Genomic DNA, 19,762 nt, shown 5'->3' with positions numbered 1-19,762 from the left:
TTTTATTATACCAAATGTAAAGAAAATTTCAAACCCAGAGTTTTAATACTCTTAGCAAACAGTGCTATGTTCAAGCTCCATGATTTCGGATTGAGAAAAGTGGAAAGTGATGGATCAATCAGTGGCCCTGATTATCTCTTAGAAGAACAAAGTTAGATGGACAAAACTCTAAGCATATGACATATTCTTGACATTATTCTTAGTTCTTTTCCAGTAGTATTGGCTTACTTTCAATACCCGTTGATTTAAAACAAAGAGTATTGGACAATAATTTTGGGCTGCTGCTATTATATACAACATAGCAGTCTATTTATGGTGTATACACATATACATTTCATACACATATTGTCTCAGATCTTTGTCTGATTTGGGAATGTATGCACAACCCACAAAAACATCCTTTTCCCAAAGTCAATCTCTCCAGATTTCTAGTTACAACTGCCATCATCTTGGACCATTGGCCGTGTTCTCTAGGGATGGCTAGAGTTTTAAACCAAAATACGTATCTGGAGGACTGAGCACTAAAGCCTCAAAAGAAAGAACTTCATCTTGAAAAAAAAATTCATCTTCACAAAACACAAAGAGAACAAAAATGTAATCATTATTTACTATGGCTACACCAAGAGAAAAATATAATTCATCAACAACAACTATCTTAGTCTTTTATAACACCACTATTCTGAAATCCTAAGGTTGACTTACCTGGTCCAAAGAGAGCAATACATTGGTCAGCCAATGTGGGACAAATCCCCTTGATGCAGTAACCCAAGTTGTTTCGGCATGGGTGTCCATTCTTGTGGAAGTGATCTATGGGACACTCTGCAGTTTGGCCAGTGCAATGTTCAGGCAAGTCACAGTCATCCTTTGTTGCCCGGCACACTTCTCCTGCTTTCTTGAACTGTGGGTGGGTGAGAATTAAAAATACTCCCAGCTATCATTCTTTATGGATCAAAGAGCCAAAGCATGATTCATAACATATTTCAAAGCTTCCTCTTCATCTGTTTTGAGGGTTACCAAGCGAGGCATCCCTTCAATGTTACAATGTCACAATGAATTAATGCTCCATGAATTAATAATTAATTAATGCAATTAATTAATTGTTCCATGAATTAATATGTTGTGGCTAAAAGTCTCAGTCTATCTTATTGGTTATGAGGAAATGATCACCATGAAAGGCTCAATTCCTGAAACATAAATGATACTTGTGCCTAGAAATCCCAGCCTAGAAGTTCCAGCCTGTCTTACTTGCTATGACAAAATTATTGCAATGAAAAACTCAGTTCCTGAAGAACAAATGATACATATTGTCTAACCATGAATGTCAATGAAAGTTGATTTGGCTCTTGTGAAAAAGCAAAAAAAAAAAAAAACATTAATTGATGAATGTTTGCATGATATATTTTTATTTCCTTACATCAATGACCTAGACCAGTGGTAGTCAACCTGGTCCCTACCGCCCACTAGTGGGCGTTCCTGCTTTCATCATGGGCAGTGGGGGTTTGCTGTAACTCTTCTTTGTAAATTTTATAAAGTAAAGTTACTTCCCTACTTTATAAATCACCATTTATGTGGAACTGGTGGACGGTCAGAAAATTTTACTACTACCAGAGATAAAAAAGTGGGCGGTAGATATAAAAAGGTTGACTACCCCTGACCTAGACATTGGTATCTGAATTCAGAACTCTTTAGCATTCTTATTTTACTGTATTTTTTATTTAGCTGAAATATTATTGTAAGTTGTAAATTCATGTGTATATTATGCTGTATGCTATATAAATCATTTGGTTAAATGAAGTAGAATTTCCCTTCATGTGCTGAACAAAATGTCGCTGTTTTATGTTCCTGTGAATTTTGCCTTGTGATGGAAGTATAGAAATAACAAAATGTTTTGGGCTCTTCTGCTCCAAAAATTTATTATGCAGTTGACTGGGATACTATATAGAAGTATTGAGAAACTTGCACCTCTGGGTTCATGGTCCTCCAGCACCTCCAAAATGTGCAACTAAAATATTTAGGGGTTTAGAGAGAAGGTACAGAACTTAAGGGTGGGAAAGAAAACAAGTTGACTTCAAGAAGTCTCCTGAACTCTACCCTAAAAATCATAGTACAAGAAAAAAAGGAAAAGTAATGTCACATCATTACCAGAGACCTCTTAGAACCTTCCAGAAAGTCAGGAAAGTGAGTTAGAGCACCAATCCTAAACATTGGCCACCCTTATTTAAACTTTGGTCCCATGTCAACCATGCAAACCCAGTCAAAGAAGGATATGTATTATTTTCACAGACATGTCTTAATAGGCTAAAAAATGGATTTTAGCCTGAAACAATGCTGAAATTTTGTTAAGCTGTCCTTCCTATGGATATATTCAAAAAGGTCAAATAAACTGGAAGAAAGGATGGGAATAGGATTACAATTATTTTGATCATAGTAAGCAGCCAAAAGATACTATATTTTCATATATCTAGTCAGGAGTAGGGTAAAATTCCTCCTAGTGTTATAAATAAAAAACCTTACCTGGCATTTCTCACAACATGCCCCTTCTGCACACTTTGCCCCAGGGTTCAGTTTACATGTTGCAGCATCACAGCACTCGTTTTCACATTGCTGAAAATCAAAAGACATCAAATTATTCCATAGGCTTTTCTGACTTGTTTCTTTTAATTGGTCTACTTTGAAGAGGTAAACTGCCACGGAAAAGAATATTTCTGCCTTGTGTTCCCCCTTATGGGTTCATGCTGGCAAATGAATATGACTAATAGCGGCCTGGGTGTTTGTTATTGCAAAGGGATGATCACTTATCTACATGACATATCTGATATTTCCTACGTGAAAAGAATAAAATAAAAATATCCTCACCTCATAATTGTGAAGGCCACATAACATACAGCCCAAATTCTTTTCTTATTCATGATTGATTTTCTACTCAGGATGCAGGTAGGCCCAAGAAGAATCACCAACCATTAATATTAACATTACCTTTATTTTAAACTTTATGATAATAGAATCTTTCATGGCTGAAATTACATTTATCCCCTCATCTTTCTGGAAAGACGAGTGGGAGGTGTTCCTCTTGAGATGTTTATCATGCCCCATTCCTTCTGCAGGCAATGAAGTAGCCTTTTCTTCCTCCTTTTGTCTCTCAAGCACATTCTCACTGAGCATTACATGTGTATTGACTGCATTTAACAATCTTAGGAGAATATTTTACTAAATTACTCTTTGCATGAACAATTACTGTTAGTGAGCATAACAGAGACTGAGAGGAAGCAGCTGAAGAAAATAATAATGTAGAGATTAGTAATGTGGCCATGTTGTGGGATCCAATCTGGGTCATTCACCAGAACCAGAGGTTTAGTCTTCCAAGCTTTCAGGCTCATGCTAGAGCCCATTGTCAGAGAACTTGTTTCTCACAACTTCTCTCTCACACATTCTGTGAGAAAGAAGATCCCTAAGGATGGGCTCAAGCACATGTCTGAAAGCTCAGAAGACTAAACCTCTACACCTGGTGAATGACCCAGATTGGATCCTGCAACATTGTCATAGGACATGTACCTTTCCCTTCAATTGTAATGTGTACAGATCAACAACATAGGGGTTTTCAATAGGGAAGGATTTTCTTGAAATGGTAAAACATCCATTAAAAAAATCATTATTATGATTATAATAGTGAGATTCTCCACTCCTCTGCAACTGATTTATCAAATCTATGAAATTATCACTGCATAACACATGTACATAAAGGACACAAACCTATGCTATTCACAAACCAATATCTTGGATATCTCATGCCACTTATAAAGCCAGATGATTTTGCACGGATTCCCATATTTGAGAAAGTACTTGGAATTGCCCACGTTGATTAAAAAAAAACAACCTTACCTCTGGATCTCCACAATCACAATCTTCTCCTGCTTCCACAAAGCCATTCCCACAAACGGTAGGTGTAACAATATCTGTGCTCAAGGGGTCATTGAGAATGCATTGTGCATCTCGTGCCGTGAGATAATACTGATAATCCCACAGACTGCAAGAGGTGAACTCATGGGGAGGGTCAAAGCTGTAAAAGTGAACCAATGTAAGATTATGACATCTTCCATATTTGGACCAGGAGCAGAATTAATCACAAAAACATATAAGATAGAAAACAATGGCTAATGAACAAAGCAGTGTTTTTCTTTTCTCTAAAGCTAACAAAATAGCTATGAGAACTCTTACTACCAGGTTATGCTCCCTCAGTTTTAATTCCACTAACATTTTTTTCTCTTTTTTTAACACAATGAATTTGCAAAGAGAACTCCATGTGGTGTTAGTTGCTTAAGCTACTTCTTGTGTTTGAGCTACCTTTTGTTTTTATTTTTAATCAGTTCCACTGTGGAAGGGGAATCTGGAAATGATGCAGTGACGTTGCTGATGTGACAAAGAGCTAGGATCAATAATATCATTGAAGGGAAAGCAGTGGAATGTTAACCCTCTTTTTATTTTTCTTTTTTTGGAGAAGAAAGGCTTGTACTTTTTATAACAAATGAATGTTTTAAGGCAAAAGTGGAATGGATATACTTATTGGACTTCTTTGTTGAAAAGTTCATAATATCAACAACTTGCCACTGACCTCTGAAATTGCATACTTAAAGGGATGCCAACGGTATCATGTTTACCCAAATATTTCCCTAATGCTGATACAAATCACTAGGAATGATTTGATCTTAAACTTAAACACTTGCACAGTAAAGAAAAACTTCTCGCTACTTTGAGAAGTTAATTAACTCATGAGAATTTTTTTTACCGTGCAAGGTAACCCTGCAGTTACCGGCTTAGAGAGCTGTCAGTGTTTGGTAAAACTTGTAGCATCTCCAGCCCCATCTGCCACCCCCAAATTGCACCTCACTGTAAGGTATGCATCTTACTGGAGACTGGCAGCTTCATTGCATTCCTCATTGTTGTGTCCAGGAAAGCATCTTGTAAAAAAAACCTTCAAACGAGTTCAAGAAGTTTGACTGAACTTGTGAGAAGGTTTTTTTTGTATGAGTTTCCCTGGACACAATGGTGAAGAACGTGATGGAGCTGGAAAGGTAAGACACACATCTCAATTCTTGCCCACCCCACCTGACAGACAATAATAACACCACCATCCCCAATATTAAGATCAAGGCCATATTTTGGGTCGAAAAGAAAATAAGAACTTTTCTTATTTTGGGGAAAACATGGTAGCATGTGCACTGAGACAATTGAAAAGTTTTACACAAAAGCTTATGAGACATTTGGCAATAAACAATTTCTGAGAAGATTCCCTTCCCCCTTCTTCTTTCTCTTCTTCCCTTCCCTCCTTCTTCTTCTCCTTTCTCTTTTTTCTTGAAAAAATAACGCCAAAAATGGACCAGCAACAAAAGATAGGTAATACTTCACTTATGATCTCAAGCTATTCAATGAATCACTGGACTTGTTAAGTGAATCACAGCCATTAAGTGAATCCAGCTTCCTCTATTGACTTTGCATATCAGAAGAAAGCTGGGAAGGTCACAAATGGTGGCCACATGAGCTCTGGATTCTGCAACCCTAATAAATATATGCTGGCGGCCAAATGCCTGAATTTTGATCTAGTACTTGAGGGAATGCTGCAACATTTTTAAGTGAGAGGATCAGTAACATCTTTCTGTCCCACTGTAACTTTCAACAGTTTCTAAACAAGTGATTGTAAATTGAGTACCACCTGTACATTGGTGCCAGTTGATTTCAGCAGACTGCAATATATGAGGGAGACAGAACATGTCTTATTTTCTCCTATTCTGGTTCACACTTTAGGAAAATCTTTAACATATAATTTGGTTTCCTCTTTAATAACAATTCCCAATTATTAATACTTGATTTCTTCGGTTGTGATTCTTACACCAGTTCTTTAAACTGCTGGGCTTTAGAGGAAGCTACTGATGATGTCTGTTCAATTGTTGAGAGCAGTTCCACCTTTTACCTTTAAATAAAAGACCTTTTCACTGCATACAGTAACTTGACCCGCATTTGACTAGATCCCATTGTTCTGTCACTCTGACAATTACTTAATGTAATGATTAATTGTAATCATTTAAATATAAGAGCCATAGTGGCACTGTGGTTAGAATACAGTACTGCAGACTTCTTCCTTAATTGCTCACTGCCAGCAGTTTGGAAGTTCAATCCTGACTGGATTTTAGATTTGACTCAGCTTTCCATCCTTCTGCATCCAGAAAAATGAGGACCCAGATTGTTGATGGCAATATGCTGACTTTGTAAACCACTTAGAGAAGGCTGTAAAGCACTGTGAAGTGGTATACAAGTCAAAATGCTATTACTAAGTGCTATTGCTATAACTTGAATTGAAAAGCATTAAAAGTTTTTCTGAATCCTTACCTGTCATAGGGATTCATAATGCATGGTCGCTTATTGCAAGTACAGAAATTCCTGTCATGGTCCATGCCAAGATTATGACCCATCTCATGGGTCATTGTACCCGCAGTTAAAATTGCATACAGGGCGTTATCCTGGGGGAAAAAAGAACATTTTGTCTACAGTTACTCCACCAAGAAACCAGAAGGGAACCCAGTTATTAGTACTGAGTCTGAAAACTTTGCTCAGCAAGTTTCAGATAAAAAAAAAGTTTAAAAAAGTTTTTTTAAAAAGTTAGTCAGGTACAGACGGCCTGACATCAGCTTATTACAAAAACTTACAATTAGAAATGGTAGAACCTCTCAAGGAACTATTCAATAAGATCCAAAGGAAAGGGAAAGTACCCCCATCTTGGAAGACAGCCTTTATATCCCTGATACCAAAAGAGGATCAAGATCTTACTCAACCAAAAAATTACAGACCTATATCATTACTTAATATAGATTATAACATTTTTACTAAAATACTAGCGAATAGGTTAATGTTGGTTATTCAGCAATTGATTCATAATGATCAAACAGGTTTTATTCAAGGGAGACAAATGAGAACTAATGTAAGACAAATTGTTAATATACTGGAATATTTGGGAAAGAATAACTAAATCCCTGCTGCGCTTATATTTCTAGATGCTGAGAAAGCCTTTGATCGAGTGAATTGGCAATTTTTATTGAAAATAATGCAAAAAATGCAAATAGGAGAGCATTTTTTACAATCAATTAAAGCAATATATCAGGAACAAACAACTCAAATCATAGTCAATGGAAACTTAACAGATTCATTTAAAATCGAGAAAGGTACAAGGCAGGGTTGTCCCTTATCCACATTATTGTTTATCATAACTTTGGAACTATTGAACAAAATACGGGGTTCAGATGATTTACAGGGAGTCAAGATTAGGCATCAAGAATATAGAGTACGTGCTTTTGCGGATGACTTGGTTATAACATTAACCCAACCACAGGAATCTAGTAAGGTTTTAATGAATATGATTAATCAATATGGCCAAGTGTCCGGATTTAAAATAAATTTAGGGAAAACAAAGATGCTAGTTACAAATATGAACACTAAACAAAGGGAAGAATTAGAAGGAATGACAGGATGTAAAATAGTTAAAAAGGTCAAATATTTAGGAGTCTATATTTCAACCTCAAATGGGAAGCTATATAAGTATAATTATGAACCACTATGGCGTAGCATACAGACAGAGATGAAAAATTGGGAGAAATTACAATTATCTTTGCTGGAAAGAATAGCAGCAGTGAAAATGAATATTCTACATAAATTTTTATTTCTTTTTCAAATGATACCAATACTTAAAAAAGATGTGAATTTGCTAGAATGGCAGAAGCGCATTAATAAATTTGTAGGGGCAGGGAAGAAGCCGAGAATAAAACTAAAAATAATGCAAGATGTGCGTGAGAGAGAAGGTTTGAAATTACCCAATTTAAAACTATATTATGAAGCAGTAGTTTTATCAGTAATTAGTGACTGGATTAATTTAACAGATGATAGAATACTTAATATTGAAGGGCATGATTTGGTATATGGCTGGCATGCTTACTTGCTATATAACAAAAAGGTAGACAAGAACTTTAAAAGTCATATTTTAAGGAATGCTCTACTGCGGGTCTGGAAAAAATATCAATACAAATTAAATGATAAGATACCTATGGGGCAATTCCTAGATACGCAATAGAAAACATAAATATAATACAAAAACAGAATGCAATTACTTACAGACAGCTTCTTACCTTAGAAAGAGGTGTACTACAATTAAAACCCTTGAATGTACTAAAAGAGGAAAAGGTAATTCAAACATGGTTTCAGTATGGGCAGTTACAGGCCAGATGGAAAAGAGATGGAAAAAATTGGTTTTATGCAAGACGAGGATAATTTACTAAAACAAATCAGAAATCAAAGTTCAATGCATATAAAGAGACTATATAATGCATTAATAGAAATGGATTCGGAAACAGAATTAGTTAAAGACTGTATGATAAAGTGGGCCCAAAATTTTGAAGAACCAATAATGTTGGATACATGGGGAAAGACCTGGGTAAGAAATGTAAAGTTTACACAAGCCCAAAATTTGAGAGAAAACTTTTATAAGATGTTTTATAGATGGTACTTAGATCCTAAAAAACTGGCCTCTATGTATCCAAATTTACAACCTAAATGCTGGAGATGTGATTGTGCTGATGCTACTTATTTTCATATATGGTGGACTTGTAAAAAGGTTAAAGCATTTTGGATAAAAATATGGTGGATTATGCAAAATAAAAAGGATAAAATTTACCCCTCAGTTATTTTTGTTAGATATAATTACTGATTGTACAGTTGTAGAGATTAACTTGATTTTGCATTTAATAACCGCAGCTAGACTGTTGGTGGCGCAATACTGGAAGAAGGAAGACTTGCCTACTATCCAAGAAGGGACACTGAAAGTAACAAACCTAGCTGAGATGACTAAAATATCTGCATATCTCAAGGACCATTCAAACGAGAGATATAAACTGGAATGGAGAAGATGGATTGACTATACTCAAAATAAATATGGGACTAAGAAATTTCAGATAATTTATGACTAAAGAAACAAGGAATTATATAATTTGTTTAGAGCTAGCCTAGCAAGGAGGAGTTAAAGCTCAAATGAAGATGATATTGACTTTTTTTAAAGTTTATTTTAGAATGTTTTTGTTAAAGATTTATACCCTGTATTGGTTCTGGGAAGTTGGGGGAGGGGAAGGTTGGGGGGGTTGGGGGGGAGGATGGGGGGAGGGAAGTAAATATTTGTAAAAGTTTTTTTTCAAAATTTTCATTAAAAAAAGTTAGAAAAAAAATAATTTACAGAGTTGAGAATGGTTTTTTTTTTTTTTTTTTTTCAGAAAGCAGTTGTGGAAGGGGTAAGGTACGTTCTTCCAATGGCTACTTTTTTAATCAGCAACAAATGTTTTTATTATCCATTAGTTTTAACAGGGAGAAATGCTAGGAAAATTTATTGTTTACCTGAAACCTGAAACAAAAGGATTATACAAGTAGTCCTCAGTTTAGGACCATATTTGAGCCTAAGTCAGGATAGTTATAAAATGGGTCATCACACAATTGATCCAATTTTATCATCTTTTTATAGTGGTCATTAAGCAAACACAGTGGTCTTAAAGTCAATGTCATGGTCATTACGAGAATGCTGTGATTGTTAAATGAACCCTTTTTGCCAGAAACCAGAAGAAAATACCAATTTTTGGCAAAACTCATAAATTACAGTCACATGATCTCAGGGCACTGAAAATGGCCTTAAATGCAGGCTCATTGCCAAGGGCTCAAAATAATGTCATACAATGTCAGAATTGGGTCATAAGTAGCTTTTGGGCATCCATAGGAACTTTTAACATCATTAAATGCCAGTTGTAACTCAAGGACTACTACCCACACCATCTCAACATTCTTCCAGTTCTTCTGAGTGTATATGTGCACTATGACTCCAGAACATTCACAAATACTTGCATCCAGAAGAAAACTCTAAAGCCCTGAAGCTACAGCACAGGAGAAGATCAAAACCTCTGCATCCATTTGCTGTCTGCATTTATTTAGTTACTAAAACTTGCAGGCAACTTCAGTCCAAAAACTACCCAGTGGCTTTTGCTACAAGCAAGCATTTTCAGAATATTCAAGGCTGAAATGCTAAACAGATTTATGAGTGAGTTGGTCCTTCTGAATAAAAATGAGTTTCTTAAACAAGCAGGTTTAGGATTACCCCATATTTCAGGATCCTAACTCTGCTTGTTTAGGAACAAAATTTATAACCTCCACGTGGCTCCATTCTATTCTAAGTGAACAAAGATAGGTTTACTGTTTCTCAGTAAATATCTTTAGCTTCTTAACTAATATGATTTTCTCACTGTCCTTCAAATATTGGAAGTTGTTTTCTTAAAGCAGATTAGTATTCTCTCATTATCTTACTGTAGATTAATGCAGCCATATACAAAATTTAGATCCTAAATTTCTTATAATGAAAGAAGGAGGAGTCATGTTTGTCACAAGTGTCACTAAGAATATTGCTCAGAAGCCTTGTTTGCAAGTATTGCATCATAATTTGACCTGCTCATTTTCTGATTATTTTCCAAGAAAATCATATATTTTCTACTTTTGATAGAAGTCAATATATACAAAAGGCTTGTTCTATGGCATGTCCAGAATGCCTTGTGCCAAAACACCATCAATTGAGGAAAGATCTACAGTGATGCCAAATTTTCTAAATAAATAAGGATGAAAATGTTGTGAATTGAAAATCAGAAGAGTCTTTATTTTTAATAAAGTAATATCTATATAGTAGTACTCATCACAATATACAAACCTGAATTAATGCTACAGAACGTAAAGAATCACACATGCCACTTGGGTAAGCTGTTCCTAATGTTCCGTGCTCAAAGACCATACCTCTGTAAGAAAGCAGAAAAGGAAGATACAATTTATAAAAGATGGAAAACATAGTCTATAGTCTCGGGGCATACAGAAATCTTTATGGTTTTTTACAAACCACCTAGCTCCATCCTCACTTCCTGCCATTACTCAGGATGTCATAATTCAATGTAGACTGTATTCACACAAGCCATTTAACTAACTTGATCTGTTAAACATGTTCAGGATGCATTTTGACTACACACTAAGCTTGGCTGCTCTTAGCCTTAGTTAGGTCAAGGAGAGGGATTTAGCACGTTGTGTGAATCCAGCCCATCAGGTTAATTTATATTCCATGGGTTGCCAAAAAAAATAATAATTCACGTTTCTTTAATAATTAAGTTTCTTCTATCAATTTAGTTGTGATGTTATCAAAGACTATTTGAGATTGAAAAAGCTGGTTGAGTGACAAGTCAAATCAAAAGCTGTGGGAAAAATAAAATGGATTTTTAACTATTTTTGTACTCTTTGATCTCCATCCATCTAGCACCTAACATATTTCATAAGACCCATTTCATTTTCATTTTCATTTTCATTTTCATTTATTGAATTTCTATGCCGCCCAATCCCGAGGGACTCTGGGCGGCTTACAGAAATGAAAAAAATTAAAAAGAATTTTTTTAAAAAAACAATGGGACACAACAAAGTTAAGAAAGGAACTCAACAAACACACAGTCAAAAGGGGGCTGGACCTCAATCAAGGGCTCAACAGCCCTAGGCCTGCCGGAAAAGCCAGGTTTTAATGGCTTTGTGAAAGGCCATGAGAGTGGGCAGGGCCCGGATCTCTGGGGGCAGCTCATTCCATAGGGGCGGAGCGGCAACAGAAAAGGGCCTACTCCTAGGCGTCACCAGCTGGCATTGTCCCGCTGAAGGCACCCAGAGAAGGTCCATCCTGTGTGATCTTATTGGTCTAAGGGAGGTATGTAGCAGAAGGCGGTCTCGCAGGTATCCGGGTCCTAAGCCATGTAGGGCTTTAAAGGTGATAACCAGCACCTTGAATCGTGCTCGGAGACCAATGGGCAGCCAGTGCAGCTCACGGAGGATAGGTGTGATATGGATCTACCTTGGCATATCCAGTATTGCTCGGGCGGCTGCATTCTGGACTAATTGCAGTCTCCGAACACTTTTCAGGGGCAGCCCCAAGTAGAGCGCATTCCAGTAATCCAGTCTTGAGATGACAAGGGCATGAGTGACTGTCTGAAGTGCCTCCTGGTTCAAATAGGGCCGCAACTGGTGCACCAGGCGAACCTGGGCAAAGGCCCCCCTGGTCACAGCTGACAAGTGGTGTTCTAAAGTCACCTGCAGGTCCAGGAGGACCCCCAAGTTGCGCACCCTCTCTGAGGGGGGCAATTTTTCTGCCCCCAGGGTTAAGAATGGACTAGATGGACTGTCCTTAGGGGGCAACATCCACAGCCATTCGGTCTTGTCGGGATTGAGTGCGAGTTTGTTCACTCCCATCCAGACCCTAACAGCTCCCAGGGACTGGCACATCACTTCCACCGCTTCACTGAGTTGGCACGGGGCGGACAGATACAGCTGAGTATCGTCCGCATACTGGTGGTATTTAATCCCGTGCTGGCAGATGATCTCGCCCAGTGGCTTCATGTAGATGTTAAATAGGAGGGGGGACAGGACCAACTCCTGCAGCATCCCATAATTAAGGAGCCTAGAAGTCGACCTCTGTCCTCCAACCAACACCGACTGCGACCTGTCGAAGAGGTAAGAGGAGAACCACCGTAAAACTATGCCTCCCACTCCTACCTCTTCCAGCCGTCGCAGAAGGATACCATGGTTGATGGTATCGAAGGCCGCTGAGAGGTCAAGGAGTACAAGGACAGAGGAATGCCCTCTGTCCCTGGCCCGCCAGAGATCATTGGTCAGTGCGACCAAAGCGGTTTCAGTGGAGTAACCAGGCCAGAAACCAGACTGAAAAGGGTCTAGATAATCTGCTTCATCCAAGGTCTGTTGGAGTTGGAGGGCCACCACCTTCTCAACAACCTTCCCTAAGAAAGGGAGGTTGGAGACTGAACGATAGTTTTTAAAAATAGCTGGGTCCAGAGAAGGCTTCTTGAGGAGGGATCTCACCACTGCCTCCTTAAGAGGCCGTGGAAAGGATCCCTCCAACAAGGAGGCGTTCGTGATTCTCTAGAGCCAGCCTCGTGTTACCTCCCTACTGGTTGAAACCAGCCAGGAGGGGCACGGATCCAGTAAACAGGTGGAGGCACTCATCGCTCCCATGGCCTTGTCCACTTCATCATTTGCTATGGATCCAGTAGAATTGCTCAAAATACAATTGTTATTTGTTCAATACATTATAGATATAAGCCAATAACCTTGCCAATTTCCCATTCAAGTATATAACATATAGGCTGAGCTCACAGTACTTCTATAAACAAATCACATTAAGATCTAGGAGACGGATTCACACAGCCTGCTTAAACAAAAGTTTTATCAAAAAAGGGGGCTGATGTCATGACAGCAAGTCATGCGATCTTGGTGCTCTGAGATAGCAGTTGATATTTCTACCACTGGACGGTCCATTCGGACCTAAACTATCCCACAGAGATGGTGATTGAGAAGGACACCTCCTGCTGATCTCAGGACACCGCAAAGTCCCTGAAAGATCCAGGAATAGCCTTTTTTTCTGGCAATAGAAATGCAGCTAATGAAGCTGCTGAAGTTGGGACAGCTCCGGAACGGGAAGAAAGCGAAAAGAGAAAGTGTGTCGAATTGGTGAGAAAATTTTATTATTAGAAAAAGAGACTACCTCCTCAAAAAATTAAGTTAAATTAAAATTGAAGATAGAAGACTGCAAGCGGCAAAATTAATCTACATTAATTTATGTGTTATCGTGTCTCTAATTTTTTTCATAGATTAAATTTTTGCAAAGGGTCCTTATTTTTTAAACTGAATGGATTAATTTTTTTTCTTCTTTTTTCACTTTTGCTTACACTTATGGATTAAAACTTTCCTTCTTTTTTATAAAGCTTGATTGGATTGATTGGACTTGTTTTTGATCTCCATTTAAGAGGTTTTTTTTTCTTTTTTAAGCTTGGAATATAAAGAAGATAATAAGAAGGATTATAAAGAGGGTTGTAACAACAGGAGGAAAAGCAGTTACACTGCCACTTAGAGGCTGGAGGCTGGATACATTGTTTTTTCTTCTTTCTCTTTGGTCACTTGAGATTCAAGGTTCTTTCAGTTTGTTTACTGAGAATGAGAGTAGGAAGAGCACAAGTTGTTTATACGGGTGCTTTTTGGGAGTTCTCTCACTAGCTATTGGATGGAAGACAACATTTTGACTTCAAAGATAAATGAACCTGTTTGAAGTTTATTTAAATAGCCTTGAATCCTATAGTGGCAGTGCCTGAAAAATTGGAACAATTGCACAGCAGGAAAAAGAAACTGTAACATTGCAAATTATTATGTCTGAAATTCAAAATCTATTAGTTGTGACAGAGAGAATTGAAAAGAGATTGGAGAATATGGAATACAAAACAGAAAAATTTGACGGAAAAACTGAGGATGTTTATCAAATGAAGAATGTGGAGGAGAGAGTTCAAAAAATGGAAGCAAAAATGAGCAAAGAGATAAGAAATCTGTGGATACTGACAACAAAGTGAGCGTAGTTGGTAATGGCAAGAGCAGAATATGGAAAGGGGAGATGGATGGATTGAAACTCTACCCCAGACGTCAAAGCACAGAAGAAGAAAAGGGGGAAAATTTGATGGAGATAAGGAGAGAAATCTTGACAGAAGCACCAGTGATAACCAAAGATAAGCTGATGGAAACAGCAGATGCTGGGTTTCGAGCTTTTATGAGATACGAAAGGAACAACATGTTGCGAAGAGAGGTTCACACAAGATTTATTAAGAAAGTAACTAGAATATTAATGCTACAAATGGCAAGAGATATAAGACTGCACTATTACTGGAAAGATATAGATTGAGGCAATGAAACTGTATAATGAAAACTAAACTAAATTTAGTTTACTAGTAATATGTATAAAATGAAGTGACCATAGTTATAGTTAAATAATGATTAATAATGGTAACAATACATATAGATATATTAGTTTGATAATATGAAATTATATATAAACAACACATGGAGAATATGAGAGGAGGTTTAAAAGTTTTATCTAGAATATGTTATAAAGATGTATTGTGATTGGATGATTTTAGGATGATTTAATGGAATGTTATCATGCAATCCTATTATAGATTTTGAATATTATATATAAAAGGATGTAAAAACAATTATAGTCAAATTAAGGTTGAGATATAATAATCGTGATATACATGAATACATGTGAATTTAAAATATGTGATTTGATATGAAAAGCAAGTGATGACTATGGAAGAGATGCATGGAAATAATGTAACCAACTGACACACTTTCTACAATTTGTAATGGAAGATGGCTTTTTTATTTTTATGTTTGTTTGTCTTTGTTCAAAAATAATTAAAAATTATTATAAAAAAACAAAAGTATTATCCAAGAATAGATATTATATTATTTTACTTTATTCTTGGTTTATATGTTATATAATGCAAACATCCATTTAGTCGATGCAGAATGGGAATTAATCAAATTAAAATGCTTGTGTGGTGCAGGCAAAGCATAGGAAAAAACTAATGAGAAGATACCATGAGATATGGATTAAAAGCAGTACGTTTGATATATGTTCCACTGGTTGTTGCAACTTATAAGTAAATAAGTGGCGATTTCTCCCAATTTATTTCAAAGATTCATATAACTAATATGCATAGTTATTTTTGGATATCAATTGGCATTCTTCATTTTTACACTTGAAGTTTCATTCTGAGACTTTTGGAGAAAATGATGCTTCCATAAACAGGGAAATCTGAAAATCATTTTTTTTTACTGGTAAATATTAAACATGGGAAACTATTGAAGTCCGGTTTGTTCTAATTTCTAAGGACTTCATTCTAAATTTCCCCAAAAGTCATTTTTATAATTGCCAAAACAGAAATGTCCAATCAAGAGCCTCTGGCAGCTCCCTCTGACTTCTAAAGTTTTGACATCCAGACCCACTTTAAAAAGTAGCTCCTAGGTAAGAAAAAAATGGTTTGTTTTGACATAGAACATGGTTCACAGATGGTTTATAACAGAGTGTAGATGTTCTGAGCAAACATTAATATTCCCATAATCCTCCAGTCCCATTCCTCCCCTTCCCTCTCCCCACAATGAGACATACGTGAGTAATTGAGCATTATCATTCATTTTGCGCTTCAGTAGAACTGACTGTCTCCATGTTGCAAAGGACATCAAAGTGTGCCTCGATGATGCATTGATTGTAATCTTATCTTCATCAGACCAAATTTCTAGACCAATCAATGCTACATAAATATTCAAAGGTTTGAAAAACTGTGGAGTGGACACAAAATAAATTAGAAATGCAAATACAAGTAAACTTTGATCAACATTTCAAGACTAAAAGGAACTGACATTGGTGTCTATGGGAGGTGAACTGGAATAGATTAAATAAAAGAATCTCTGTAGCTCATAGTTGAACTATGGAGTTCTTAGTGCTCTCTGAGTTTTCTGGTTTGCTTGCAGATATTTAGTCAGATAATGAAATGTCTGCAAGGAAACCATCAAGCTCAGACAGCACCAAAAACACCCCATTTTGAGGTACACTAATAATTTATTAAGCAGAAGAAATAAATAAAGTGATAAAGAAGAACCAGGAGATCATGCTCTTTTATCAATAACAGAAGGGGAGGAGGACTAAAAGGGAGATTTCACCCACTGATGTTCCTGTTGTTGCTGATTCTAACTGATCATTAACATGATAGTCAAGAAAGTTAATATGACAGAAGCAGCACAATATGAGTGGATCTTCTCCTAAACTTCACAATCCAACTCCATCCAGATTCTTCTCTCCTGCTTTCTTCTCAGGGATCATGTTCGTAATCAGTTGAGTTTGGAAGATGCTTACTCTCTCTTTCTCTTTCTAACACTTTCAAGTTCAGAAGATTAAACATAGTCCAGGAAGAATCTAGCTGCAAAATAGCACTGATTGAATTATTGTAATACTTTTGGACTTGCATCCTCTCAACATAGTGGAGGTGTCTAGTTACTGAAGTAACCCACTTTCTGAGATGGCCTTACATGCTGAATCCCAAGCTTGCCAAATGACCAAGTTTTGCTGCGCTCAAAGTTAACAGTTTTGTAGAAATCCATCTCCTAAGTCTCTTTACCTGATTAAATCCATTAGGTCAACACAGTGAAAACCTGAGCAGGAGTGCGGAACAGGTGGGCAGGGAGATTTAATCCAAAAAGTGAAATAATTTTTGCCATGTCCTCTTACCCTATTTGCATGGTTGAGTATTTCAAATACTCTTTCCCTTAGAGTTATGAAGTTGCGGTCGTACTTCCTGAACTACAGAAAAGATCAAAAGAAGAGACCATAATTTTAGGAAGGGTGTTGAAGGAGCAGGGGAAAGAACATGTCAGGAAGAGGAAGAAATTTAAAAATAATTGAATTTGCTGAGTTGGACAAAAATAATAATTCTATATAAAGCAGTCCAGTTAATTCTTTTCTGGTGATTTTTAACCTATATTTGTGCTGTTAATATATTAACATTATTAATTTTTCAGCACCACAGAAGGGCTCTTCTCTTAGATAGAGGAAATTTTGGTCAGCTTACTGAAATGTTTTCCTAAATTGAATGCCATATTTCCATGTTTAGAGATGTGTAAGACAAACATTACACAACTTATTCTTCACGAGTTGTCAGCTTGGAGAAACAAATTGTTCAGGAATGTTTCAAAGAAATCCACAAAACCTAGGATAAAATAAATAATTTTATGCTCAATGCAGAAAAGACAGTGGAATGATATCCAGGATACTTACCATTATATTGTCCACAACCATGTAAAGCTCAACATGTTTTTCAGCCTGCAAGTATTCATTTTTCTAAACAGAATAGTAAACAGAAGACTATTTAGACATGTCACTCACTGAGGCCAACATGCATGTTGGGTCATCAGATAATCAGAAAATTGCTTTTTATACTACCTGGTTAAAGTCCTTGAAGTGTTAGAAATATTGGTCTTTTTGCTGAAGACTTTTATAGCGAGAGAGCGTGTTAGAATTTTAGTACTTAAAAATGTGTGAGGATGTATTCTTTTTCCATATGTTGGATGAAATTTGTGTGTGTGTGTGTGTGTGTGTGTGTGTGTGTGTATGTATGTATGTATGTATGTATGTATGTATGTATATAAGGTCAGAAAGCTCCTATGTTGAGCCCAAGATTTACAATTCCAGAGTGTAATTTCCTCCTTCCTCTCTAACAGCCACTTTTTAACTCTGCTACACAACATCCAGTTTGAATAAAATGTCAATGTCCTTGAAACTAAAACATTCAAAGAGTGGATGTGACTATAAAATAGTGAACCACTTAAACACACTACATATAAACATAGCTTCCTGAGAATAAAGAATATTCACTTGCCAGAACACTGAAGTAAAAAATCAAACAAGCGGGTAAGCAGCAGGGATTGGTGTCTGCATTTGCATTTTGGTATTCCATTAAAACAACAATCTTGTTCCAATTATATCACATTTTAAGAAAAAAAAAGTTGAGGTTTTGAATTTCCAGATATGTTTCAGCCAGTTTCAACCTTTGCCATCAAAAGAAAGAAGGAACTGTGATTTTTGGATGTAATGTTTTATCTTCAAAATTTTCTGCCTCTAGTAGTGGAAATATGAGGATTATCTGTGACCAGATTCAGTTTGCTAGTTTTGGTTCAATCATTGCTTTAATCCAACTTAGTGATTCAAAACAAATTGAAAAATGTAGTCAAGATTATGTTTATTAGATCTTATTAGACATCTCAAAACACTTCAATTTATTATTTCAAACCAATGTCTCCCTCTATCCCAAGTATCCTATGCATGCGTAAAAGAGGCAATTTTATCATTTGATTACATTTTCTAAACCATTTCAGAAAATTGAGATGATTTGGGGTTTCAGTTGAAACTATTTTGATCCAAACGAAGTTTGTGTGACGATAGAAAATGATATAATATGTATTTTCTGCTTGGTGAGCTTCCAGATTTTCTCGTACAACATGACTGAAATAAAATTTTAGAAATGGGGGTTCTCTTCTATGAATTCTTTCTAAACAGTCTGAGAGAATTTCTCTTTTACTTTACAATTTAGAAACAAGTAAATGAATCCCTCAAACCTTGTTACATATTTGAGGTTTTCATATGACTTACTTCTTCAGGAGTAGCGAATATCCTAGAGGTCTTTTTGATAGGCTCATCTGATTTCCAAGTAGAGTGGGTTACCCCACAGGTTTTAGGGGTCTCATCCTCTTTTTCCAAACTTTCATATTTGAAGACTGCATGTGCTTCATTATCAGAAGTCTTCAGGGGTTCAATAAGGTACATCTCACCTTGATGCTCGAAATACCCACTGTAAAAACAATTGTAGACTCTTTTTGAAAAGGCTGGTCAGAGGTGGATAACCAATAGACGAGAATATTGGTAGTTTAGGTCTGAATGCACTGATGATGTCACCTACTTGGGTAATAAAATGTCTGAAAGAAAACAACTAAGCTCAGAGAGCACCAAGGACCACTCGTGAATAACGCATTTTTAACTGAGCAAGTCAACATCTCTTGTAGCTTTGAATCCCTTCTTGAAACTCACTGAAATTTTAATTTTCCTTCCTCAGCACTCATATCGCTTTCTTATGCTTCTCAAAGATACTATGGGATATACAAAAGATTGCATGTTCTCAGCACAGACATGAAATATCTGTATAATATTTGTATGGAGCTAGTTTGCCGTGGAATCTAATGCTGTATATTTCCTAGGGTTTAAAAAAATAGGGAAGGCTCCTGGCTA

At 36.5% G+C, this 19,762-nt stretch overlaps 1 protein-coding gene across 2 annotated transcripts in view; it reads right to left on the bottom strand.

The window, feature by feature from the left end:
* LOC106556476 (zinc metalloproteinase-disintegrin-like NaMP) overlaps positions 1 to 19,762 on the bottom strand; it is a 41,152-nt gene that overhangs the window by 13,335 nt on the left and 8,055 nt on the right. For both annotated transcript variants that reach the window (XM_087703598.1, XM_087703597.1), the window contains exons 6-14: positions 19,130 to 19,328; positions 17,759 to 17,821; positions 17,213 to 17,284; positions 16,097 to 16,266; positions 10,772 to 10,856; positions 6,382 to 6,512; positions 3,880 to 4,057; positions 2,515 to 2,604; positions 703 to 898 (exon numbers count right to left, since the gene is read on the bottom strand). In XM_087703598.1, the coding sequence (XP_087559724.1) occupies positions 703 to 898; positions 2,515 to 2,604; positions 3,880 to 4,057; positions 6,382 to 6,512; positions 10,772 to 10,856; positions 16,097 to 16,266; positions 17,213 to 17,284; positions 17,759 to 17,821; positions 19,130 to 19,328 (1,184 nt within the window). The remainder of the gene's footprint in view (positions 1 to 702; positions 899 to 2,514; positions 2,605 to 3,879; positions 4,058 to 6,381; positions 6,513 to 10,771; positions 10,857 to 16,096; positions 16,267 to 17,212; positions 17,285 to 17,758; positions 17,822 to 19,129; positions 19,329 to 19,762) is intronic.

This window comes from Thamnophis sirtalis, unplaced genomic scaffold (genome assembly GCF_051295495.1).
Source record: "Thamnophis sirtalis isolate CommonGarterSnake01/CBP01778 unplaced genomic scaffold, rThaSir2_p1.2 scaffold_2, whole genome shotgun sequence".
In the NCBI taxonomy this organism is placed as follows: Eukaryota; Metazoa; Chordata; class Lepidosauria; order Squamata; family Natricidae; genus Thamnophis; species Thamnophis sirtalis.
The sequence above is the reverse complement of the archived record's forward strand: the minus strand, read 5'-3'. Positions and strand labels throughout refer to the sequence as shown.